Raw genomic sequence first — 22,392 nt, 5'->3', positions numbered from 1 at the left:
CTCTCCTGTGACAAGTCCTGCAACATGTGGTTGATAGAGTAACAAAAGTGGGAAGTAAGGAGCTTTCAAAGTGGTAATAAGAGGTAGAGCAATGGACTTTAAAGGCCTTGGGTATATGGTATACTACTTTTGCAAAATACTTACAAGTAAATTAAAGATTCTAAACAGGTGGATACAATTATACCATGTTTATAGGAGAGAGCATATGCACTTTCACACTGATTAACAGTGGTAAAGCTCAGAGACATAAAGCCAACAAAATGATTCTGTGAAAAGAGGAGGAAGGCAAAAATTTGGGTGACCCTTTAGAGAGGACCATTTTCCATTAGCATGTGACTGAACCATTGAAAATCTTACTTTGCTCAGAGAAAATAATACCAGATTCCATTGTTCACCTGGTCTCGAGGACAAAGTATTGCTATGTGCTGATGTCTATTAGTTTACCTCATTCACTCTGCACAATCTGTGCGTCCCGCAGACCAACTCTTGAAAATGTTCAGAAATTTCAGTTTTGGGTCACATCAAGTATCTTTACTATAAACAGATTTACAGAGGCTAGGGAATGATGCACACGATCCACCATCAAATTTGAATCTACCACCCGTAAGTACTACCACCTTTAAGTACTTGGGACTGCATAGGGCCGTTAATAGAGAGAGTCTAGGCAGAAAATATCTTTATATGGCTAGAACAATTTGAAAGGGATTTGCTTCATTAGCACCCTCTATCTCAGTACCTGATGGGCAAAATGGCCCTTGTCAAAATGTTAAAACTGCATTGTACAGCATGCAAAACTAGCCATTACAGATCTTCTCTCCTTCTTTAAGCACATTCACTCCCGGCTTCAGTCCTTTCGATGGCAAAATGGAACACATAGGGTTTCAAGGGCTAAATGCTCCATATTACCCTTTGATGGAGGAAACACCATATAAGCACGGTCCCTCCTGATGCAATTCAAATATCTCGATTGAGTACTCAAATTGTGGGAGGATGCACTAACCCACCTGAAGTGGTAAGAAAAACATTCCAAAGAAACTCTCTCATAGATCAGTGCACGACTCTTGGAGGTATTTGTCCTAACAAGGTTTGCAGTATTTATTAAGCAGGGGATAGCAGTGCTGAAGGTAGTAGTGACCTATAACACTTTAAAATCCTTTAGTGAACTCAGTGAGGATCTACACGTTGGACATGCCCTCTTCCACTATATAGCTTCAACTGAAACAATACCAAACTCTAAACGACTGTTAGACAGGGACCTGGAGGGTCGGCCGAGTACAGGGGGAGAGGCCTCCGGTGAGGGCCGTCTCCGGCGATCGTACAGACAAGTAACTTCCCCCCCACAAATGGACACCACACAAGGATAAGATCTGAACACTTTATATAGGATTCTTGAGGCAAGGTTATCAACGATACAGTGGGGGCAGGACACGAGGATCCTCCCAATTCTAGTCTCTGTAGGGTAAGGGGTAGCGGGACAGTCTTGGGTACCGGTCCGGTACAAGGGCGGTCAGAAGGAGCTCACAATCCTCGAGCTCAGAGGTCTGAAAGGTCGGGCCGCGGCAGCGCCAGCAGGCTAGGATGAAAAGTCTCGGCAAGGAGGGCCGCGGCACCGCCAGCAGGCTAGGACGATGGTTCTCAGTACGGTGGGCCGCGGCAGCGCCAGCAGGCTACGATGATGACTTCTTTGCAGAGGGGCCGCGGCAGCGCCAGCAGGCAAGAGCGATGGTTCACAAGGATGGGCCGCGGCAGCGCCAGCAGGTCCAGACGAAGATGCACGTTGCAGAGGGCCGCGGCAGCGCCAGCAGGCAAGAACGATGGTTCACAAGGATGGGCCGCGGCAGCGCCAGCAGGTCCAGACGAAGATGCACGTTGCAGAGGGCCGCGGCAGCGCCAGCAGGCTTCAGAGATGGTTCACAAGGCAGGGCTGCGGCAGCGCCAGCAGTCCGTCAGGGATGAGTTCTTCAAGGTGTCTCTCGACTCCAGGATAAAACTGCCTTCCTGCTCTGGAGCTGCCCCAGTTATAGGTCTGGTCTCCTTTGATGTCCGGACCCTCGCGCTTGGAGGTCGGGAGGTCCGGGATGAGAGAGTCCAGACATCCAGCAGGGGGGTGGAGCCAGCGCCCGGGGAGGCCGGGGGCGATCGGCACCTGGCGGGGGAGAGCCATCGACACTCCTTTCTCCCATTGACCTGCCAAGTGGTCTCCTCACCTCCCGGGTGGATGGTGGTGCCTCGATGTCGGGGCCTGGCCAGGCCCAGGGTTGGGGTCGAGCTGAGGCCACGCGGCCTCGTGGTGCAGTGTCCAAGATGGCGGCTGGGCCGGGCAATGGTGCTGACGGAGGCCCGGGTCAGCCGATGCTGGGGTGTTCGGGAGCAGGTGTCCCGTTGGGGACGGGTTGCGGGTTGCTTCGGTGGGTTGCAGGGGTGGTGCTTTCTGGGGACACCGGGAGAGCCGGCGTCCGAGTCTTCTCATGCGGGGAGGGAGCGGGCCTTTCACGAGGCCTGTCCAACATGCGTCCCCCCCAGCTGAAGGCAGGGAGAGTCACCCATCCTCTTGGGTACTCTCCTCGCCGAGGCGGAAACAGCGTGACAGGCCGTCCGCGTTGGCGTGGTCTTGGCCAGGACGATGCTCCACAGTGAAGTCCATCCCCTGTAAGGAGATGGACCATCGCAGCAGTTTTGGGTTCTCCCCCCGCATTTGCATCAGCCATTGCAGGGGTCTGTGGTCTGTTTGTACCCTGAAATGGGTGCCGAAGAGGTAGGGCCGGAGTTTCTTGAGGGCCCATACCACTGCGAAGGCCTCCCGCTCGATAGTGCTCCAGCGCTGTTCTCGGGTTAGCAGGCGTCGGCTGATGAAGGCCACTGGCTGGTCGACACCCTCGGCGTTGAGTTGGGAGAGGACTGCCCCAATGCCATGATCTGAGGCGTCTGTCTGGACTATGAATTCCCGGCTGTAGTCGGGGGCCTGGAGCACGGGGGCGGTGCACATGACAGCCTTCAACTTCTCGAAGGCCGTTTGACAGTCCGAAGTCCAGTTGACGGTTTTGGGGTTTTTCTTGGATGTTAGTTCTGTGAGGGGCCCCACAATGCTGCCATAGTCTTTTACAAACCGCCGGTACTATCCGGTGAGCCCTAGGCAGGCCCGGACCTCGGTTTGGGTGACAGGTGGTTGCCAGGACTAGATGGCAGCGATCTTGAGCTGAAGGGGGGCCACCAGACCGCTCCCCACTTGGTGTCCGAGGTAGGTCACGGACCCCTGGCCAATCTAACATTTGCTGGCTTTGACAGTGAGGCCAGCCTGCTGGAGGGCGTGCAGGACTTCTCGGAGGTGGTGATGGTGGTCCGCCCAGTGGCGACTGTACACAGCGATATCGTCCAGGTAGGCAGCGCTGAATTCTTCGAGGCCCACCAGTACCTGGTTCACGAGTCGTTGGAAGGTAGCTGGAGCGTTTTTCATGCCGAATGGCATCACTTTGAAGTGGTAGTGGCCATCCGGGGTAGAGAAGGCGGATCGTTCTTGGGCTCTGGGGGTGAGGCCGATTTGCCAGTAGCCCGCTGTTAGATCGAAGATGCTCAGGTAGCGGGCAGCCCCCATGCGGTCAATCAGCTTATCCGCCCGGGGGATGGGGTGAGCGTCGGTTCTGGTAACAGCGTTCAGGCCCCGATAGTCTACGCAGAACCGGAGCTCGGGGGCAACGCCCGGGGCGGCAGCCTTGGGGACCAGTACGACTGGGCTGGCCCAGGGGCTGTCGGATGGCTCGATCACTCCTAGGGCCAGCATCTTAGTGACTTCGTCCTGGATGCAGGTGTGCACCCGATCTGGCACTCGGTACGCCCTGTGTCGAATGGGTGGACTATCCCCGGTGTCCACATCGTGAAGGCACCAGAGGGTGACCCCGGGGGTGAGGGAGAACAAGTTCGCAAATTGTAGCAGGAGAGCCCGACAGTCTTGGCGTTGTTCCGGGGACAAGGCATCGGAGAGTCTGATGCCTTCCACTGAGCCATCTTTCTCACGGGTCCTCAGTAGGTCAGGGAGGGGCTCGAAGTCCTCTTCCGTCCCACTATCGGTAGCCATCAGTAGGCTGAGCTCCGAACGTACGAAGTGGGGTTTGAGTCTGTTGGCGTGGAGGACTCGCAGGGGGTTTCGGGAGGACTCCATGTCTATTAGGTAGGTGACAGGGCCCTTGCGCTCTATCACTTTGAAGGGGCCTGTCCATTTGTCCTGCAGGGCACAGGGTCCGACTGGGGCCATCACCCACACTTGCTGGCCTGGTTCGAACTCGAAGGAGGAGGCATGCTGATCGTACCATTTCTTCATATCCTCCTGACTGGCCTCAAGGTTGGCTTTGGCGAGTTCCCTGAATCGCCGGGTCTGGTTGCGGAGGGTCAGGAGATACTTATAGACATCTGGAGGGGTCTTCTGGGGGGCCATCTCCCATCCTTCCTTGACCAGGCTGAGGGGGCCCCGGACGGGGTGTCCGTACAGGAGCTCAAAGGGACTGAAGCCGAGGGATTTCTGGGGAACTTCTCGGTAGGCGAAGAGGAGGCACGGGAGCAGCACGTCCCATTGGCGACGTAGGGGTTCTTACAGGCCCATGATCATTCCCTTGAGAGTGCGGTTAAACCGCTCGACCAGTCCATTTCCTTGCGGGTGATAAGGGGTCGTGAACCGGTAGGTGACCCCGCACTGTTGCCAGAGAGACCTCATGTATTTTGAGATAAAGTTTGTGCCCCTGTCGCTGACGACTTCCCGGGGGAAGCCCACTCGAGAGAAGATCCCCATCAGGGCTCGGCCTACCACGGGTGCTGTCACTGTCCGAAGAGGTATGGCCTCGGGATAGCGGGTGGCGTGGTCCACCAGGACTAGGATGAACCGGTGCCCCTGGGCCGTTCGGGGGTCTAGGGGCCCCACAATGTCTATTCCGACCCGCTCGAACGGGGTGGTGACGACGGGAAAGGGTTGCAAGGGTGCTTTGATCTTTCGGCCGCTCTTCCCGCTGGCCTGGCAGGTAGGGCAGGCCCGGCAGTGGTTGGAGACATCATTACGCATTTTGGGCCAGTAGAAGTGAGTCACCAGGCGGTTGTAGGTTTTGTCTTGCCCCAGGTGCCCAGCAAGGGGGACATCGTGTGCCAAGTTCAAAAGGAAGTCTCTGAAGCGGAGGGGCACCACCAGCACCTGACTGGCCCCCAGCTCAGCAATTCTTTGCTCACTGTAGAGCAGGTCATTGTCCCAATAAATCCAGTGGGCCCCTGCGGGGTCTCCTGCGCTCTGGGCGAGGGCTTGCTGCCGGAGTCCCTCGAGGGAGGGACATGTCCTCTGCTCTTGTCAGAACTGCTCCTGGGTGGGACCACCCTCTTGCCGCCACTGGGCCAGTTCGGGAAGGTCCTGGAGTTGAACGGGCCCTTCTTCGGTCTGCTCTGGGGGATTGGTGCTTAGGGCGGCTCCCTCCGGGACGATCTGGGGAGGAGGTTCTGGCCATTCTGGTTCTTCGGGACTGGAGATGGCGCGGGCGGCCATGGACCGGGTCGTTATGCAGGCCCATTCAGGGAGGCCCAACATCCCCAGGTGCTCTCTTCTTTCGACGGCTGCCCAGGGGGAACTTTCGAGGTCGTTCCCCAGGAGGCAGTCCACTGGGGCATCATCGCGGACAGTCACCTTCAGCATTCCGGACACTCCTCCCCACTCGAAGGGGACGCAGGCCATCCGACACAGGCTTTCGGAGTTGTCGGCTGACCGGACGGGGCACAGGACGTTCGGCAAGATCTGCTCCGGGGTCACCAGATGACAGCGGACTGCCGTCACACTGACCCCGGTGTCACGTAGGGCTTCAGCCTGGCGCCCGTTAATGTTGACCCACTGGCTGTATTTCCGCGTATTGGCGGGTAGGGGAGCCCACGGAATCATGTCTCTTTCCCCTAGGCAGACCAGGGACATGGCGGCTGGTTCCCACTCGGGCTGGTCGGCCTCGTACTCCTCAGTGTCTTCTGGGGTTGGCTCCTCTCCCAGGGCGGCGGCAGTGACTTGGCGTGACATAGGGTTCTGGTTCTTCGGGCAATTAGGGTCGTTGGCGTAGTGGCCGGGTCGCTGGCAAGTAACGTGGGCTCGGAACCCTGGACGCATCGGGGGGTTTCCCCTGCCGGCCGGGGGTGGGGTGCTGCTGGCGGGAGCCACCGGGACGGCGTCTCTGCCCCGACCCTGGCCTCCTCCTCCCCCTCGGGGGCGATGGGGTCCTTGGTTGGTTCTGTTTGGTTCGCTGGGGCCGTTTCCGCCAACTCGGGTGCTTTCCCATCGGTCAGCTTCGGCGGCGAGTTGCCGAGGTTCAGTTAATTTACTGTCGAGGAGGTGCTGCCTGAGCTCGACGAAGCAGTTGTTGGAGAGGTGCTCCCACACAATGAGGTCAAAGAGTTGCTCGTACGTGGTCACCTTGCTGCCCTTGATCCACCCTTCGAACGCTCTGCTGAAAAAGTTCACGTACTCCACCCAAGTTGTACCCGGGATCCGTTTGCAGTCGCCGAACCGCTGGCGGTACATCTCGGGCGGGAGTCCGTATCGAGTGAGAAGGGCGGCTTTCATGTGGTCGTAGGAGGTCATCTGATGGTCTGGGAGTTGCAGCAGGGCGTCTCGCCCTTCGTTGACGAACCTCCCCCATAACCCGGCTCCCCAGTCGCTTCGGGGAATCCGGTGGGAGGTCATGGCTACTTCATAGGCTTTGAACCATTGCTGGATGTCGTTGTTCCGGTAATACTCTCTGACGACATCCTTGGGGATGTGGACTTTCGGGTCGGTAGTGGCAGGAGTGTTCGGGCGCTCGGGCACCCCGAGATCTTTATTCTGTTTCCGAAGCTCTATTTCTTTTAGGTTGCGCTCATGTTCGTAGGCTAGCTTTTTCTCTTCTAACTCTCTCTGTCTTTGTTTTTCTTCCCGCTCTTCTCGGAGCCGCAAGTGTTCCAATGTTATTTTTTGTTCCGCCAACTTCAGTTCTCCATCCAGCCGAAGTCGAGCTAGCTCCAATTCATGGAGCCTGCTTTTTTCCCGTTCCCGGATCTCCTCTGGGGAGAGACCCGATCTTCTTTCTTCCGTCGGAGTGGAGTTTGTTTCCGGTGCCTCGAGGCTTTGGTCTTGGGGTACGGCCGTACCCGTCTCTGCCCAAGATTCCAGGTCTTTCGTGCTCAGTCCTGTGGTAGCGATGCCTAGTTCTATGCAGAACTGCTTTAGTTCTCTGTGGTTATACTCCTCTAATTTTTCCATCTGGAATTTCTCTGTGGATCCGCTCTCTTTTGTGGTCATTGTGGTTGTGTCGTGAGGTGAGTTACTCTCTGTACGATTACGCGTTGGTTCGGATCACGCCGCTGGCCACCAATGTTAGACAGGGGCCTGGAGGGTCGGCCGAGTACAGGGGGAGAGGCCTCCGGTGAGGGCCGTCTCCGGCGATCGTACAGACAAGTAACTTCTCCCCCACAAATGGACACCACACAAGGATAAGATCTGAACACTTTATATAGGATTCTTGAGGCAAGGTTATCAACGATACAGTGGGGGCAGGACACGAGGATCCTCCCAATTCTAGTCTCTGTAGGGTAAGGGGTAGCGGGACAGTCTTGGGTACCGGTCCGGTACAAGGGCGGTCAGAAGGAGCTCACAATCCTCGAGCTCGGAGGTCTGAAAGGTCGGGCCGCGGCAGCGCCAGCAGGCTAGGATGAAAAGTCTCGGCAAGGAGGGCCGCGGCAGCGCCAGCAGGCTAGGACGATGGTTCTCAGTACGGTGGGCCGCGGCAGCGCCAGCAGGCTACGATGATGACTTCTTTGCAGAGGGGCCGCGGCAGCGCCAGCAGGCAAGAGCGATGGTTCACAAGGATGGGCCGCGGCAGCGCCAGCAGGTCCAGACGAAGATGCACATTGCAGAGGGCCGCGGCAGCGCCAGCAGGCAAGAGCGATGGTTCACAAGGATGGGCCGCGGCAGCGCCAGCAGGTCCAGACGAAGATGCACGTTGCAGAGGGCCGCGGCAGCGCCAGCAGTCCGTCAGGGATGAGTTCTTCAAGGTGTCTCTCGACTCCAGGATACAACTGCCTTCCTGCTCTGGAGCTGCCCCAGTTATAGGTCTGGTCTCCTTTGATGTCCGGACCCTCGCGCTTGGAGGTCGGGAGGTCCGGGATGAGAGAGTCCAGACACCCAGCAGGGGGGTGGAGCCAGCGCCCGGGGAGGCCGGGGGCGATCGGCACCTGGCGGGGGAGAGCCATCGACACTCCTTTCTCCCATTGACCTGCCAAGTGGTCTCCTCACCTCCCGGGTGGATGGTGGTGCCTCGATGTCGGGGCCTGGCCAGGCCCAGGGTTGGGGTCGAGCTGAGGCCATGCGGCCTCGTGGTGCAGTGTCCAAGATGGCGGCTGGGCCGGGCAATGGTGCTGACGGAGGCCCGGGTCAGCCGATGCTGGGGTGTTCGGGAGCAGGTGTCCCGTTGGGGACGGGTTGCGGGTTGCTTCGGTGGGTTGCAGGGGTGGTGCTTTCTGGGGACACCGGGAGAGCCGGCGTCCGAGTCTTCTCATGCGGGGAGGGAGCGGGCCTTTCACGAGGCCTGTCCAACAACAACTTGCCATGAGATCCACATCTTCTGTAATTTTTGGGGTAGAATAATCTTGCTTACTTAAATAGCCCTTTACACATGCCTCAGGTCTGTCATTGAAGCCTGTATGTGGAGTGTTTAACTGCTGTTTTGACCTGCCAAAATAAACCTTTTGCCAGCCCTAAACCTTTCTTTTTCATACAAATAAGTCACCCCTAGGGTAGGCCCTAAATTGATCACAGAGCTGGGTGCAGTGTATCTAACAAGTGAGACATTCACTTTTAACTTGTACATGTCCTGGTAGTGAAAATGTCTTACATGTGTTTTTTACTTCTGCAAGACCTGCCTCTCCTATAGGATAACACTGGGTTACCTTATTACATTTAATAAGTGACACATTTCAATTGGTTGGAATGCCCAATTTGGTCTGTAAAGACATTTTAATTTAAAACTTTCTTTAATGGTCAAGTTGGATTTTAAGTCACAGTTTTGAAAGTGACACTTTAAAGAGTTTACATTTTTTTTGCCCCAACCATTTGTTGTCTGCAATCTGTATGCTGGATCTCATGATCAGGATTAGCTGGCATTGGTCTTTGTGTCTTGCTCCTAGACAGTGAGACAAAGAGGAATAGGTGTTGGCAGAATGGGTCATTTCTGGCTTGATACGGGGGAAGATCTGTCAGCTACCACTTTTACACATCACAAAGTCTCTGCCTCAACTCTAGTCTTTTGTGCCCCCAGACAAGCTGAGGTCAGGCTGGGAGGTAAGAAATTCCAAACACCTTTGGGATAGAAACCTCCAGTGCCACCTTCTACTTCAAACCAGCACCAAGTGTAAATATTGGGCCCTCAGACCCAACTCTTCAGTTCACCTCTGGATCTGTTGAAGACTCAGAAGGACTGTTGTGCTGCTCTGCTACAAGAAAGGCTGCTAGTCTGCAGGCCTGATGCTTGAGTGAAAAGAACATGGACCTGCACCTTGAACCCACAACCACCAGAGTGCCTTCAGGGGCAAGTTGGCTTGCCGTCTGTTCAGATCCTCAGGGACAGAAAGGCTACAATCACTTTGAACCCAGCACCTGGACACTTATTGCTGTAAGTCTTGCCTTCCAAGTGGTGTCACCCCAGTCTGGGACCCTTGGAAGTGGGCCTTAGGGTGCTTTGCCGACCCAGCTGTGGTGCAAAAAAGAACGAATGCAGCACAACACATCACCTTGCAGCTTTGCATCAGAACCACGGCTGCGCAATGCATCGCCAATGCAAGATCTCGCAACTCCTCGGAACAGTCACTGCGTGACGCATCTTGGATGCAGGACCTAGCATCGCAGTGCCTCAGCTCCCTGGAACAGCTTCTGTGTGACACATCCTCAATACATGACCTCACATCACAGCCCTGCAGCTCTTCAGATCCACTGTTGTGCAAAGCATCCTCAATGCATAACCGCACATCACAGCCCCGAATCACCCCTGTGCAACGCATACTCGACGCGGGAACCTCACAACGCTCTGCCACCAGGATTTAAGGTACTGTATTCCATTGCTACTGCTTTTACAGGCTCCCTCAGCATTGGGGAGGAGTTTAAGGAAAGCGATCTCACCTCCAAGCACGATCAAGCTTCCCCTTCTGTGGCTGCCTTGATGTGCTGCAAGCTTCCTTTCCACCTTGTGCATCTGTCTGCAGTTTCAAAGCGCTCACTCACCAAGTCTCACAGAAACAGCTGGTCTTCTCCCATGCTGCTCATGCCCTGGATCTTCATCCAACTCCAGGCAGCAGAATCCATCGCCATAGAGAAAACGTCCTCAAGTTCCAGACGCAGTGAGCAAGTGTCTTTATCTTGCCTTCACACTGCGGGTCCTGGCTGGCTTCCTTTGGACAGACCTGGTGTGGCCACCTCCTCTGTCACAGAACAGTCTTGAAAAATAGCTAACCACTCAGGCCAGACTTTTATCACCTCTGATTGATAGGCTGTTCCAATCAGAGGGTCTGCTGCTTTTGCATCCCAATTAAACCTCCAATCACAAGCCATTTATGGCGTGTTCAATGCCTGACCATAGCATGCACAGATGACCTACTGTCTCTCCTGGCACCAGCCTATGCCATTCCTTAAAGAGGAATTTTAATTAACTCCAGACGAGGAGGCACTGACCGGGGGCAGGGGGGGGGGGAGGGATCCTCTTAGCAGAATTAGTGCAGCTAAACCCAGACAAGATCTGAGTGTCTATCCCAGCCCATCAGGCCTCTCCAAGAATATGGGGAAGGGCCGGGGAGCTGGGTTGTCCAGCAGAACAGCTTGCATTCCACACAATGGCTGAACTCACCATTCTTCCCCAGTACACCCACTGGCTCACAAACACATGTCAGGTAGACAAAGACAACAGGGCCCAAGGCAAGGGATAGACTGCACAGAATGGGTGGCTAGTGACTCACCCCTCCTGACTATAGATTTATTGCTGCCTCCACTGTCAGTCTACCCCAGCCTGGGTAGAGAGGGCACTAGCCCCTCTCTGAAGAATAGGAGTGCACTAGGCATGCCTCCTTGACCTCAGAGCCAAGCTCTAGGGTCTCAATCCATGTAAACAGGGAGACCCTTGTCATGCTCACTGGGGTAGGGATCTAGAAACCATACAGTAGCTTTTGAGTGACTTGCCTGAAGATTAGCATAAGGCAGGGGAAGCACTCTCTCCAGAGACATGCAGAAGACTTCGAGTCCCAACAATTACAAAAACAGATTCTGGATTGGTTGTGGTACGAAAGCAGCACCGACTTCCACACGGGATGATTTAAACTCTGCAATGGATTCAAATGGATTACCTGCACACCTATTACTTGGCCTCTCTCTTGCATTTGATTCTGTCTATCTCTACAATGATGGAAAACTGGACAAATCTTCTAATAAAAAATAACTTTGTATCTATAGTTATGTAGACCTTTGTCACTGAGACTGCTACCTCTGCCCATTATACTGCCTACAAGTCAACATTTTTTTCCAGCTCTCCAATAACAGACTAGCGCATTCCTGTATGTATGTGGCTCAGTATGCTTACATATGTGGAAACTGCTCAATGTGGCATGCAAACAATAACCATTGTTTTTTTTTAGTGTAGCACAGGTGTGTGGCAGTGCATTTACATGCAGTAATTTTACCAACTCATTGGCACACAATTAACTGCGGAAGAATGTTATTTGGGGAATTAAACATATGACTTACTAGTTATTTACCCCAGCTTAATGTATGGTATCTCACAAACCAGTTCTCAATTAATAAAATAATAAAGGCTGGAGCCCAAAGTTTTGCTCAGGAGCCAGTGCCTGGCAATTTCAAATGTCAGGAGAGATGAATACTAAGACTGGCTAGACTTGATTCTACTGTGTTCCACTTTAATCCACAACCAGGCACTTCCTGCCCGTTATCTTGCAGCTTATTTTTTCGTTTTTCGCTTTGTCCATTTGCCATCGTTTTTTCATTTATCTCTTTCTCCTTTTCCCTTTTGTGTTTTTCTCTCTCTTGTTCTGGAACAATCTGATGAGGAAAAATGAGTGCAGGACCCCAAAATTCAGTGCAAGAGGGTTCCACTTGCAAAATAGGCTCTGCCAGTAAGCCTAATATGTTGAGACAAGGGCAGCCTCACCCATGAAAAGTTTGCAACATCCAATTGGGTAAACTAAATTTTACATTCAAACACCACTAGAGATAGCAGAATTTGCTCCAACTTAACTGCACTGGTGGATGTACTAAAGGTATGTGAAAACAGCACTCAACCCTCCAATGGCCTTACTGCTCAGAGACCATAAATCCAAAAGAGAAGATTTATAGAAAAATGAGGTAAATTGTACCTTCAGTTATTGGGCAAAAGCATATTTCTAATCTTGCAATTATAAATATTTCATAAGCAAATTGTCCTGCACAGAAGGAATCAGGGAATTGGTAAAAAAGGGTGTTGTCTTGCAAATGCTACGTGAAAACATATCTTAACAGCTCTGGACAAATGTACAGAAGCTCATTTTTGTTAGTGCACTCAATCTGTTTTTCAAAGATCACTGAGAGCAGCCTAGAAACAATGTCAAATCTATAAAAGCATTCTCATTATATCAAGTTTGTAAAATACTTTTAAATTGCACAGTGTATCACTTGTTTTTCTCATACTGCCTATGACCCAACTTTTGGAAATGCTTGTCCTGTCCTGTTGCTGGAAGTATTAGACCTCTACCCCAAAGTTTCTCTCTAGTTGCCCCAGTACAGTGCTTAATTTGAGCCCATGGTTTCTGGTGTTCAGCACCAGCCCTTAATTGTCACTTCCTGCACCGATGACAGTCTGCCACATGATGTCACGGTCTTATGTAGAGATTAGCAGAATGTGCATTAAAATGACTAAAAGCTGCCACACAAACCATTATTATACCTTTGAGGGGCCTGGAATAGTCTGAATTGTCACACTTATGGGAGTGTAATGGTTTGTGGTTGTGTTTTTACTGTTATTGGCAGCGCTTGCAGGCGCAATGGGTGAGCGCAAAGGGTGGCGCAAGCTGCAGTGCCCTACTGCAGGGGCCTGGCACGTATTCTTTTTTTTACAAATTAACCACTGGCTCGTTACCAGTTGCGATAACATTCGCGGAACTTGTAATTCTGATGGGATCCCAGAGCAAACCAGGTTTTTGCACAGTGGTTAGAATTAACCCCGGCCTGAGCGAAAAAAACACAAGACACAACTAAATGTTAAGCTATGCGATACAAGAACGCACATTGCGTGCTTTGCTTTGTGTCATTAAAATAAGTATGCCTGTAGGTATGAAAACAATATGTATAGGGGCCGATATGAAAGGTAGATGGGTGATTCCGTTATGACAGCTCGCGCTCCCAGTCACGTCTCAGCGCATTCTCCCCCCGCCGTCATAGCATCACCCGAGGCGCGCGCCGCTCCTCAGGAGGAGATTGCGCAGTTACCGAGCCTGCAGTGAGGTGACCTGCAGCCGCCGTGGATTCCTTGAAATGAGGCCTTCGTGGAACTCCTCTCGGTGAATCATTTCGCTATCTCAGGAGACGGTTATTATTTCTGCAGAGTTTTTTTTTCCTTTGACCTTTTACCCTCGGTACTATAAAACACTTCTGCTATTGAAAAGCTTTTCAAGTAGGCCCTGACTGATCTTTAACTCTGGTCTGAAATTACAGCAGCAGCAGTTCCTACATTTTAAAGAACGCAGTACGTTCCTCTGTACGTCCCTGTTGCCTCCTCACGTGCGTTTGATACGCCACCTTTTAATTAGTTTGTTTCCAACGTTTAATGGTCTTCCTCTATGACCATATCCTATGGCTGATTTATGTCAACGGAAAAAAAATCCTCAGGCGGGATTAGAATGGCCATGGAGTGTTAATAGATAATTATTGACGAGAATAAAAGCCGATACCACAGGCTCCTTAATTTATCAGGTGTGATAGTTTCCTTCAATCATTAGTTTTCTCCTTTCAAGTGGAGAATATCGTACAGATGTTGAGTCTTTATGCACGAAATCCCCATCCCCTGATTTTTTTACCTGGACATTTTTCCTCAGTTTAATTCGGTAGGTTTGACCAGCCGAAATTGAATTGTGGGTGCCGATTGTATGGCACCTGGTAATTACTGGGTGCATAAACCTCCTTCCAATTCATAATTCCTACCCCTGCAAAAGCAGGCGTTGTGCCGAATTTTGTAATAAGGGCCTCATTCTCAAAAACTGCCACACTGAAGAAATAAAGAGGGATCGAGATCTCTGATTGATCAAATCTAGTGCATTATTTGAGACACCAAATACTAAATAAAAAAGATACTTTTCACCTGCTCTGCCCCCAAGCAGGGGGGCAACCGGTGCTACCGGCTGGGAAACGGGCCCCCCTTGCTTGGCACTCTGGAGCCCACCGAATATGCATTTCCGTAGAACTGCCCCTGTTGCTCTGATTAGCATAACACAAACCTCAAAACAGTAAATCAATGGCAGGAGTTTATAACTCGGTGGAGTTACGTGCACCAATGGGACTGCATTTCTCAGTAAAACATATGGTAGTTTGCCCGATCACCCCAGAGTTTGCCGGGGTGGCCGTCTGAAGAGCAGGGGGGGGTGGGGGGGGGGGGGGGGGAGTGTTGAGGGTGTGGTGGACTGAGTTTCGCCGACCTCAAAACTTGTGCTGTCCGGCCAGCCTGCCCCCGCTTGCTACGCCACTGGTGCTGCAGGTAAGATCGGTGCGGCCGGGGGCGAGAGACGACCACAAGGGAAAATGTATTATTTATTTTCCCTTGTGGTCGTCTCTCGAAATCCCCCCAGCTGGCCTCACCGCTCTTACCTGCAACGGCTGCGGCTGACTATGGACAATAATCGATGACAGTGAAAGTGCAGCTTTAAGCCTGAAGCCGTTGTACAATTCTTTACATTGCACCTTAGCCCTGTCTTTGGCTTTGGTACATTGCAGAGATATTTCCACCCCCCTACTGATTATTACACACTATGAATACAGTGATAACAGTCTAATGGTGTACATCAATTGAAAAAAGACATTTCATTTTAAATGCTTCTTATTCCTTGCAGCTGCCCTGATTAGAGGCAATCGCAAAAACTGTGCGCAGTTTTCCGGCTCTTTGGATTGGCTAATCAGCAGACTGGAGCGACTGGAAGCCTCTTCTGGTATGTTTTGTAATAACTATAACAAGTACCTTATGTAGTGAATGTTATTATCTTAGATCTTGAGTGCTGTAAATAGCAGATTTTCATAATATTCATCCTCCTGTCACTTATTTTATCTATCTCAGAAGAATGTAAGCCTGAGTGTGCATGTATGTGACTTACAAAGTTTGATCTAGCCAGTGGTGTAAGGCAAAATGATGAGACCCCTGCAGACTCTGATAAGGGGCTGTGAGTCTCCCATTTCTCACAGATATCAATTGACCCTAGAGGGTTGGGCCCCCCGCACCGCAGGACAGCAGGGGCCTACGTTGCACCCCTGAATTCATCTGCAAACCAGTGGCGTGCTGTATAAAATCAGAGATTAGACAAAGATACATTTAAAAAGGAGGATAAAATCAGAGACGAAAATGTAGGTGCTAACCATAGGTAAGAAGGAGTGAGGCAAAGACTATAGAGGGATATCCTGCCCACCGTATTAAAAGTGTATTATCTTGTGGCACTTGCAATAATACGGGCAGGATATCCTCCATTTTTGTGTTGGAGTTACTCATCCTCCAAACCCTAAATCAGGCACTAAGTAATTGTTTTAGTGTTAGCTCACGTCTGTGATCTATTCATGTTGGGTATTTACCAAATGGGATTGGGTACATATCATTCGCTTGCATTAATTTCGCTGCCTTGCATTTTGCCAGTGGGCATTTTCTTGTGGACTACAAATTCTTTGTAGACCATCTAATTTTTTAACATTGCATTCTAAGTAGGATGGGGTTGGGGTAAGCATAAGGTCAAAGATAAGAGAGCAATGAGTTAGGCCCAAGGTGCAAGGGGTATAGATTATGAGTAAGGGTTAAGGAGTTAGGGATAAAACTGATTCTCAGAGGAATTTTGATTAGGTGAGAAAGGGAAGATTTTTTTTTAAAACTGCCCTCCAGTTGCATGGTATCATGAGAATTACTGACTTTTTTAGATGAAGGCTAGTGACCTATCTCTGATTATGAATTTGGTAAAACTCAAGAGGTATTAACTGCGCATGCCCTGCAGTGAGATAGTAACCAAATGCTATAATAATGACCTCCTATAACTCAGTTTCTGCCCTGGGAATCAGGCATAACCTGTTGATGCGATGTTTAGTGCACCAAAAAACTGAGAAGATGCCATAGTTAACGCACCACTCGTAATTCGACACCCTGTGCAAACTCGATTTTGCTCACATATTGAAATTTACAACCTGATGTATCTGGACCCCAAACTGCCTTCTTTTAAAAATGTTTTGTTTCTGTAGTATTAAAAAATAGGGTTTAATTTTTATTTCAAACGAGAGGTAGTGTGAAACCTTCCTCGAGACCTTGTTCTTTTATCGACTCGGTTGTATCCAAGCATCTAAAACAACGCCGCCAATCAAAGGTCAACTTCATTAAAATTGCTAGTGAATGCTGTGCTAAAAATACGAGGAATATTTATATTTTTGTATTTTACTTTCATTGTTTCGATTACTTCCAGTGAGCACATTTTGATATATGTAGATAAGTTCCAGCGTCCAACCTCAGACTTTCGAATGGTTTGGAGATTCATTTAATGTTTGGAGTTCCTATTTTTTCTGACGTCATTCATCAGGGACGTTCATGCATCTACAAACCCTCAAGAAATTAAGAAATTGTTCTAGAAGGGCTCTAATACTTGTGAGAATATACATATTTCATTTCTACCTGTTTTGGAAATCTGAAATGATATTGGTTTTAGAAACACTTAAAATGTTGTGAGTTGAATTTGCAAGTAAATGGGTCTACAAAACACTCTTTATGAAATGTTTTATTAAAAAGATGCAAAAGTGTGCCTTTTTGAAATGTTTTAAAAATCTGAAAACAGACATGTACTAATTCTGGAAACCACAATAATCACCATATTGTGGAAAGGACTTACACAGCAGTTGTATATGTTTCTCTCATTACAAAAAAAATACTGTGCTTACAATTCACAATCAGTAAGATGGACTTAACACTGTGTGGATAAAAGCTCCAACACTTAGGAAGGTAAACATTTTAGTAAACCACTCCTGGATAATGAAAATTGAATTAGGCAATATTTGTAAATATATTCTTTTTTATAGACACTTCTTTCACTTCATCTACTTTTAATGGTTCTCATTACCAAGTATTACGAGGGACTTTCAACAGTTAATGTACATCGTCAACTCCATTTGTCTTTCCTGTTGACCACTAGCAATTGACAGAATTCATCACCAAATTATAGCAATGGCAGTCTTCGTATGAACATACAGTGTCAATCATCATGGATGTCTTTGAATGTATAGGGTGAAATCCAGTCAGGAGCATAGCTATCAAGGGTACAGCAGGTGCAATGGTCCCAGAGTCAGTACTATGAGGGCCCCACTGCACTATAAATATAGCTGCTTTATACTACTTCAACAGGGTACGAGTCAAATTTCCTGCTTGAATTGGGGCTCTTGGCACTTGGCTATGCCCAAGTGTGATGTGTCATGGTGTACTTACTCTTTGAGGATTAACAAAAAAGCCATCTGAGGACTTTAAAAGACAATATAATCTTCCAGAGAAGAAAGATTCTCCTAAATGCAAGCTAGGCATTTGGTGCTGCGCACATCGTTTAAAAGCAGGACCTCGTGCCCACTATTGAACTTTGAAAAATGTATAAAAAGATGGGATGAATGACAACAATATCATATCAATACCTGTAAAGAGAGATATAGGGTCCTTGTTTAGAAGACAACCCCCCGAAAAGGCATTGAGAGGGTGAGATTGGAAGATCCATCCCTCAAAAGTAATGGAATAAACTGTATGACAGGGCAACAATCTCAGCCCAAAACATCAAGATGTGGGAAAGCTAATATAAAATTCTTACACACTGGTACAGAACCACAGACAAAATAGTGACCTGGGTCCAAACAACAGACAGTTGGAGTGTGTGTGGACACACCGGAGGAACTGATACTAAGATGTTTTCAAAGAAGTGGAACAGTCCTTTGGGGTGCAGATCCTGGGACATTCTATAGTGGCCTTTGGTTTCTCTCGTTACATGGTGGAAGGTCTCATAAGTCAACAAGGGGCAAATAGTGGCCAACCACCCTAGTCATGGTTGTATAGGCAATCGTGGCAAAATGGGGAGAACAGGAAATTGGCTTGCCATAATATGGGACCCCAACTATGAAAACAATTACACTATCAATCAAACACAGACTAAACTCTTATGAGACAGATTGGGCACCATGCCTTTGAATACTATCTCACGTATGCAGGGAACTTACTTACCCATGCTACCTAAAAGTACATTATTCTGGGAGATCGATCCTAAATGCTATGATAGAGAAGACATTAGTGGCAACCAATAGTTGTATTCCATTGCAACTTACACTAATTTAGTGGATTTTATGTACCTTAGCAAGTTTGTGGGTCTGACTTCTAAGGGAAGAGGAACGGGAGATATTTTTAATCACAGCCTGCCAAAAGATCAGCAATGGTATGTTCAACATAGAACAAGGAATTACAACTGTTAAACATAAACTGATCTTTATGGTCAATCGACTCCTGATCTGATTCCAGTCCACGTTTTGCAGCAGCGAGGGGTAGGAGACAGCTGTAACGACGGTGAGCACTGACGACTGACGGCTAAATAGCTGAAACCCGCGGAAAAACCACCGAGCTGCAGCAGCTGCGGAGAACAACCATAGCCACATACCATCCGCAACACCGGTGAGATGGGGACCGGGCCCCCCCTTACCAGGCACCCCTTTACCGGTACCAGTGCCAGTAGCGGCGGTAAGCCCATTGGGTCTCTTGTGCCGCAGCGGGAGCAGTCAGCGTGGCGGGAGCCGTACACCGGCACATTTCCTCACCGCAGGAGCGTAGTGAGTGGTGCAGGGGAGTGGAGCGGAGGGGGGAGAGTATTGCGAGTGGTTGGCCCCCAAGAAAAGCAGTAAGACCGTGGTTCAGCTCGGCCTTCTGCCCGTCCGGCTCTGACCCCCTCCCAGAGGCAGTACTAAATCTGTCCGCCCTTCTGAGCCACTATACCACTGCCGCTTCAGCCGCAAGTATATCTTTGCTGCGGCCGGAGCTGCTAAACATTTACCTTAAAGCGGACAAAGCCGCAAGTGCAAAACTAACACGGCAGGAGCTGCGAAAATTTTTTTCCTCACGCGGTAGAAGCCGCAAGTGCAAAACAAAAGCGGCAGGAGCCACGAAAACACTTTCTCAAGCTACAGAAGCCACAAATGCAAAACAAAAGCGGCAGGAACCGCACAATCAATTTCCTTTCAAGGGGCAGAGGCTGCAAATTTTGTTTTTCGGCGGCAGAAGCCGCAAAATATTCTTTTACTGCAGCAGGAGCTGCAAGTTAACTTCTGGTACGGCAAGGGCTGTGAAGCTTTTTCTACGGTGGCAGGAGCCGAAAGGGAGATATAACCAAAGCTGACTGCGAGGGCGGTTGCCTGATCTCTCTTCTATCTTAGCGGCGCAGGGCAGGTGCCAGCAGCACCACCTCCAACGCAAGCGTGAGTTTGGCTTCTCTCTTTGTTTTCTTTTCACCCCTTCTGGAAAAAAGCGCCATTAGGAGAAATTAGCACTTTATTCTGTACTGTAGGCACCAACACCCCTGATTCTTTCCTACCGAGCTGCATTCACTATCGCAATGGCCCTAGGGAAAACGAAATCCCGTAAAGTACCGAAAAATCTCAAGAAATCGGGAAATAAAAGCTCCGAGACGGAGGACCTGACCGAAATACCGAAAGGCTTGAAGAATGTAAATGTGGATATGGCGACACCCACCGGAAGTAGAACTGTAGCAATGGGGTCTACCTCCTCACTGGGTTCAATCCCACAGATAGCGCTACCAATTTCTAAGTCAGCAGGCGCAAAAGGGGGATCGGCAGTATCAAAATCTATTAAGGATTTTTTAGGTAAACATTTTAAAGTGAAGGAGACGTCAGACAAGGAGTTAAGTGTGCTAGAGACCCCGCAGATCATAGAGGATTCGGCAGCTATAAGCGCGGAATCTCTGAACCAGACTAATTTTAATATTGCTGGGATACCGATGGAACCACGCTTGTCTTACTCGCCACGGCTGTTTCAGTTGTTACTTATTCAGGACATAGAAGTAGAGGTGGTGGAGGAAGAAAGAATAAACCGAAGTTAGGAGGGAGTCTAGCCCAAATGAGAAAGAAAGACTGGAAAACTCTTATGCCTCCCAAACAGACCTATCAGGCCTTCCTTTACATAGCCTGGAGGTGACGGGTTCCTCCAGTATATCCATGCTTGAGGTCATGCTGATGCTCCAGAAAACCTTGCAGGGAATTCTAGAGGTTTCAGTTTTAAATAATGAAATTTTAAAAACACAAGGCAACCAGTTTAAGAATATAATATAATTAAAAATATAATTGGGGAGTTGACACAGATGAAAAGCCTAATGCCCTCACTAGTAAGGTCAGTAGAAGTCCAGGAGGAAAATAAGGTAAACAGGGTGGAAGCAGTGATAAGGGTGAGTAGCCCCAAGGAGGGCGAACTAACAGTATATGTATCCTGTTGCCCCATGATTATAAAGAGGTATGGGGGAAGGAGATGTATAAAGGAAAATACAACGGGGCCAAGGAAAGGGATAGAGGCCACATCAAAATGCCAACCCGCGAAGCAACAGGAGAACGGGAAGGGGTAACCTCAGAACAAAGGCCAGTTGAGAAGTTAGTGATGCCAGAAACAAAAAAGTTAACCTTCACAGATACAGGAGCAATTATCAGTAAACCTGAGGGGCAACCGAGGTGGAAATCAGGGAAATATAAGGGAAAACACGATAAGGATACCTTGAAGAAATACCCCGGGAAAAAGGAGAACATAGCACCAGAATGGGGATGGAGACGTCCTTAGGTGCAGGACCAAGTAACCTAATTCCCAGGAAGGGCCTCAGGTACAGAGGTAGAGAAGAAGTAATCAGGCAAAGAAGGGAAGAAACGCCAGATGAAAATCCACAAGATTTGCAGTCAGAAAGCCTGTAGATACCTGGCTATTTGTTGAACCAGTAGGACAGGGAAAGGGGGGAAAGAATTAAGAAATTAAATCCTCTGAATCATTCCCAGCTCCTCTCTTCATTTGTGAAATGTCCTAGTTTAAGATATGCTAGTTCTGAAGACCTAAAAGAAGTGGGGTTCATGGTCAACAGCAACGCGGAAGAAATAACAAAGGTTTTACTCCATTCAGCACTAATAAAAGTTGCAATGGAAAAGGCGGAAGCTGAGATGTTAAGGGAAGGAATTAGAATATTAAAAAGGGAGGATGTGCTGATGGGGAAACAAGGGGAACCATTCCTCAGGAACCATGCAGGCTTGGGAGAACGCCAAATAAAAATAATTAGCTCGGGACGGGGTAAAAAGGAAGCTCTTGAAATCACGATAATTCCTAAAAATCCAGGGTGGGATGTGGAAGATGTCCTGGTCGGGAATAGATATAGAGAATTGGCATATATGGATTGTGAGGAAGATGGGTACTTGAGTAACATTGATTAGGAACTGAGGTCGTCGCACAGCCTATCCATTTTGTCTCGGAACGTTAATGGATATAAAAGAATATTGGGACAGGAAAGTTTTAAAAACATCTTTAAGAAGTCTGTTTACAGGAAACTTGGCTGTGCGACAAAACCCCTGGTAGCAAAGGATTTACTCACCATGTAAAACCTGCAAGAAAGAACATAGTAGGTAGGCCATCAGGTGGGCAGATGACGGTTTCAATAAGGATAGCTAGAGACATAGAACCCCTTGAACTTAAGTGTAACTGGGCATTAGGTAGTAGAGTGCGGATATTAAATAATAACTTAGGTGGTGAAAGCCAATGCATTATAAATGTGTACATACAGAAAGGAAAAATAATTGAGTATAAAGCCGGTTTGGAGTGCTTAAAAAAGGACTTGGAGGGTTTATGTGAAACTTACCCGAGAGATGTGCTCCTGATAATGGGTGACTTTAACCATAGATTAAATCCCCCAAAAATGGACTCTTGGCAGAGTGATCTGTTAAGAGTATATAACATAGAGTTTGCTAAGTTCCCTAGTTTTGATATCTCAACCCAAGATGTTGAGCTCAGTCAGCTGCTGGGGGCTATGGTTTTGATCTGTGCAAATGGAAGAAAGGAAGCGGATCGGCCAGCTAAATGTACTTTTAAAATAGGG

General features: G+C 49.3%; 1 protein-coding gene across 1 annotated transcript in view; it reads left to right on the top strand.

The window, feature by feature from the left end:
* Positions 1-22,392, top strand: part of RYR2 (ryanodine receptor 2) — a 3,481,211-nt gene that overhangs the window by 690,441 nt on the left and 2,768,378 nt on the right. The window contains exon 17 of the mRNA XM_086925791.1: positions 15,115-15,210. Coding sequence (XP_086781917.1) covers positions 15,115-15,210 — 96 coding nt within the window. The remainder of the gene's footprint in view (positions 1-15,114; positions 15,211-22,392) is intronic.

This window comes from Lissotriton vulgaris, chromosome 6, assembly GCF_964263255.1.
Source record: "Lissotriton vulgaris chromosome 6, aLisVul1.2, whole genome shotgun sequence".
In the NCBI taxonomy this organism is placed as follows: Eukaryota; Metazoa; Chordata; class Amphibia; order Caudata; family Salamandridae; genus Lissotriton; species Lissotriton vulgaris.
This window is presented reverse-complemented; position numbering and strand designations above follow the sequence as displayed.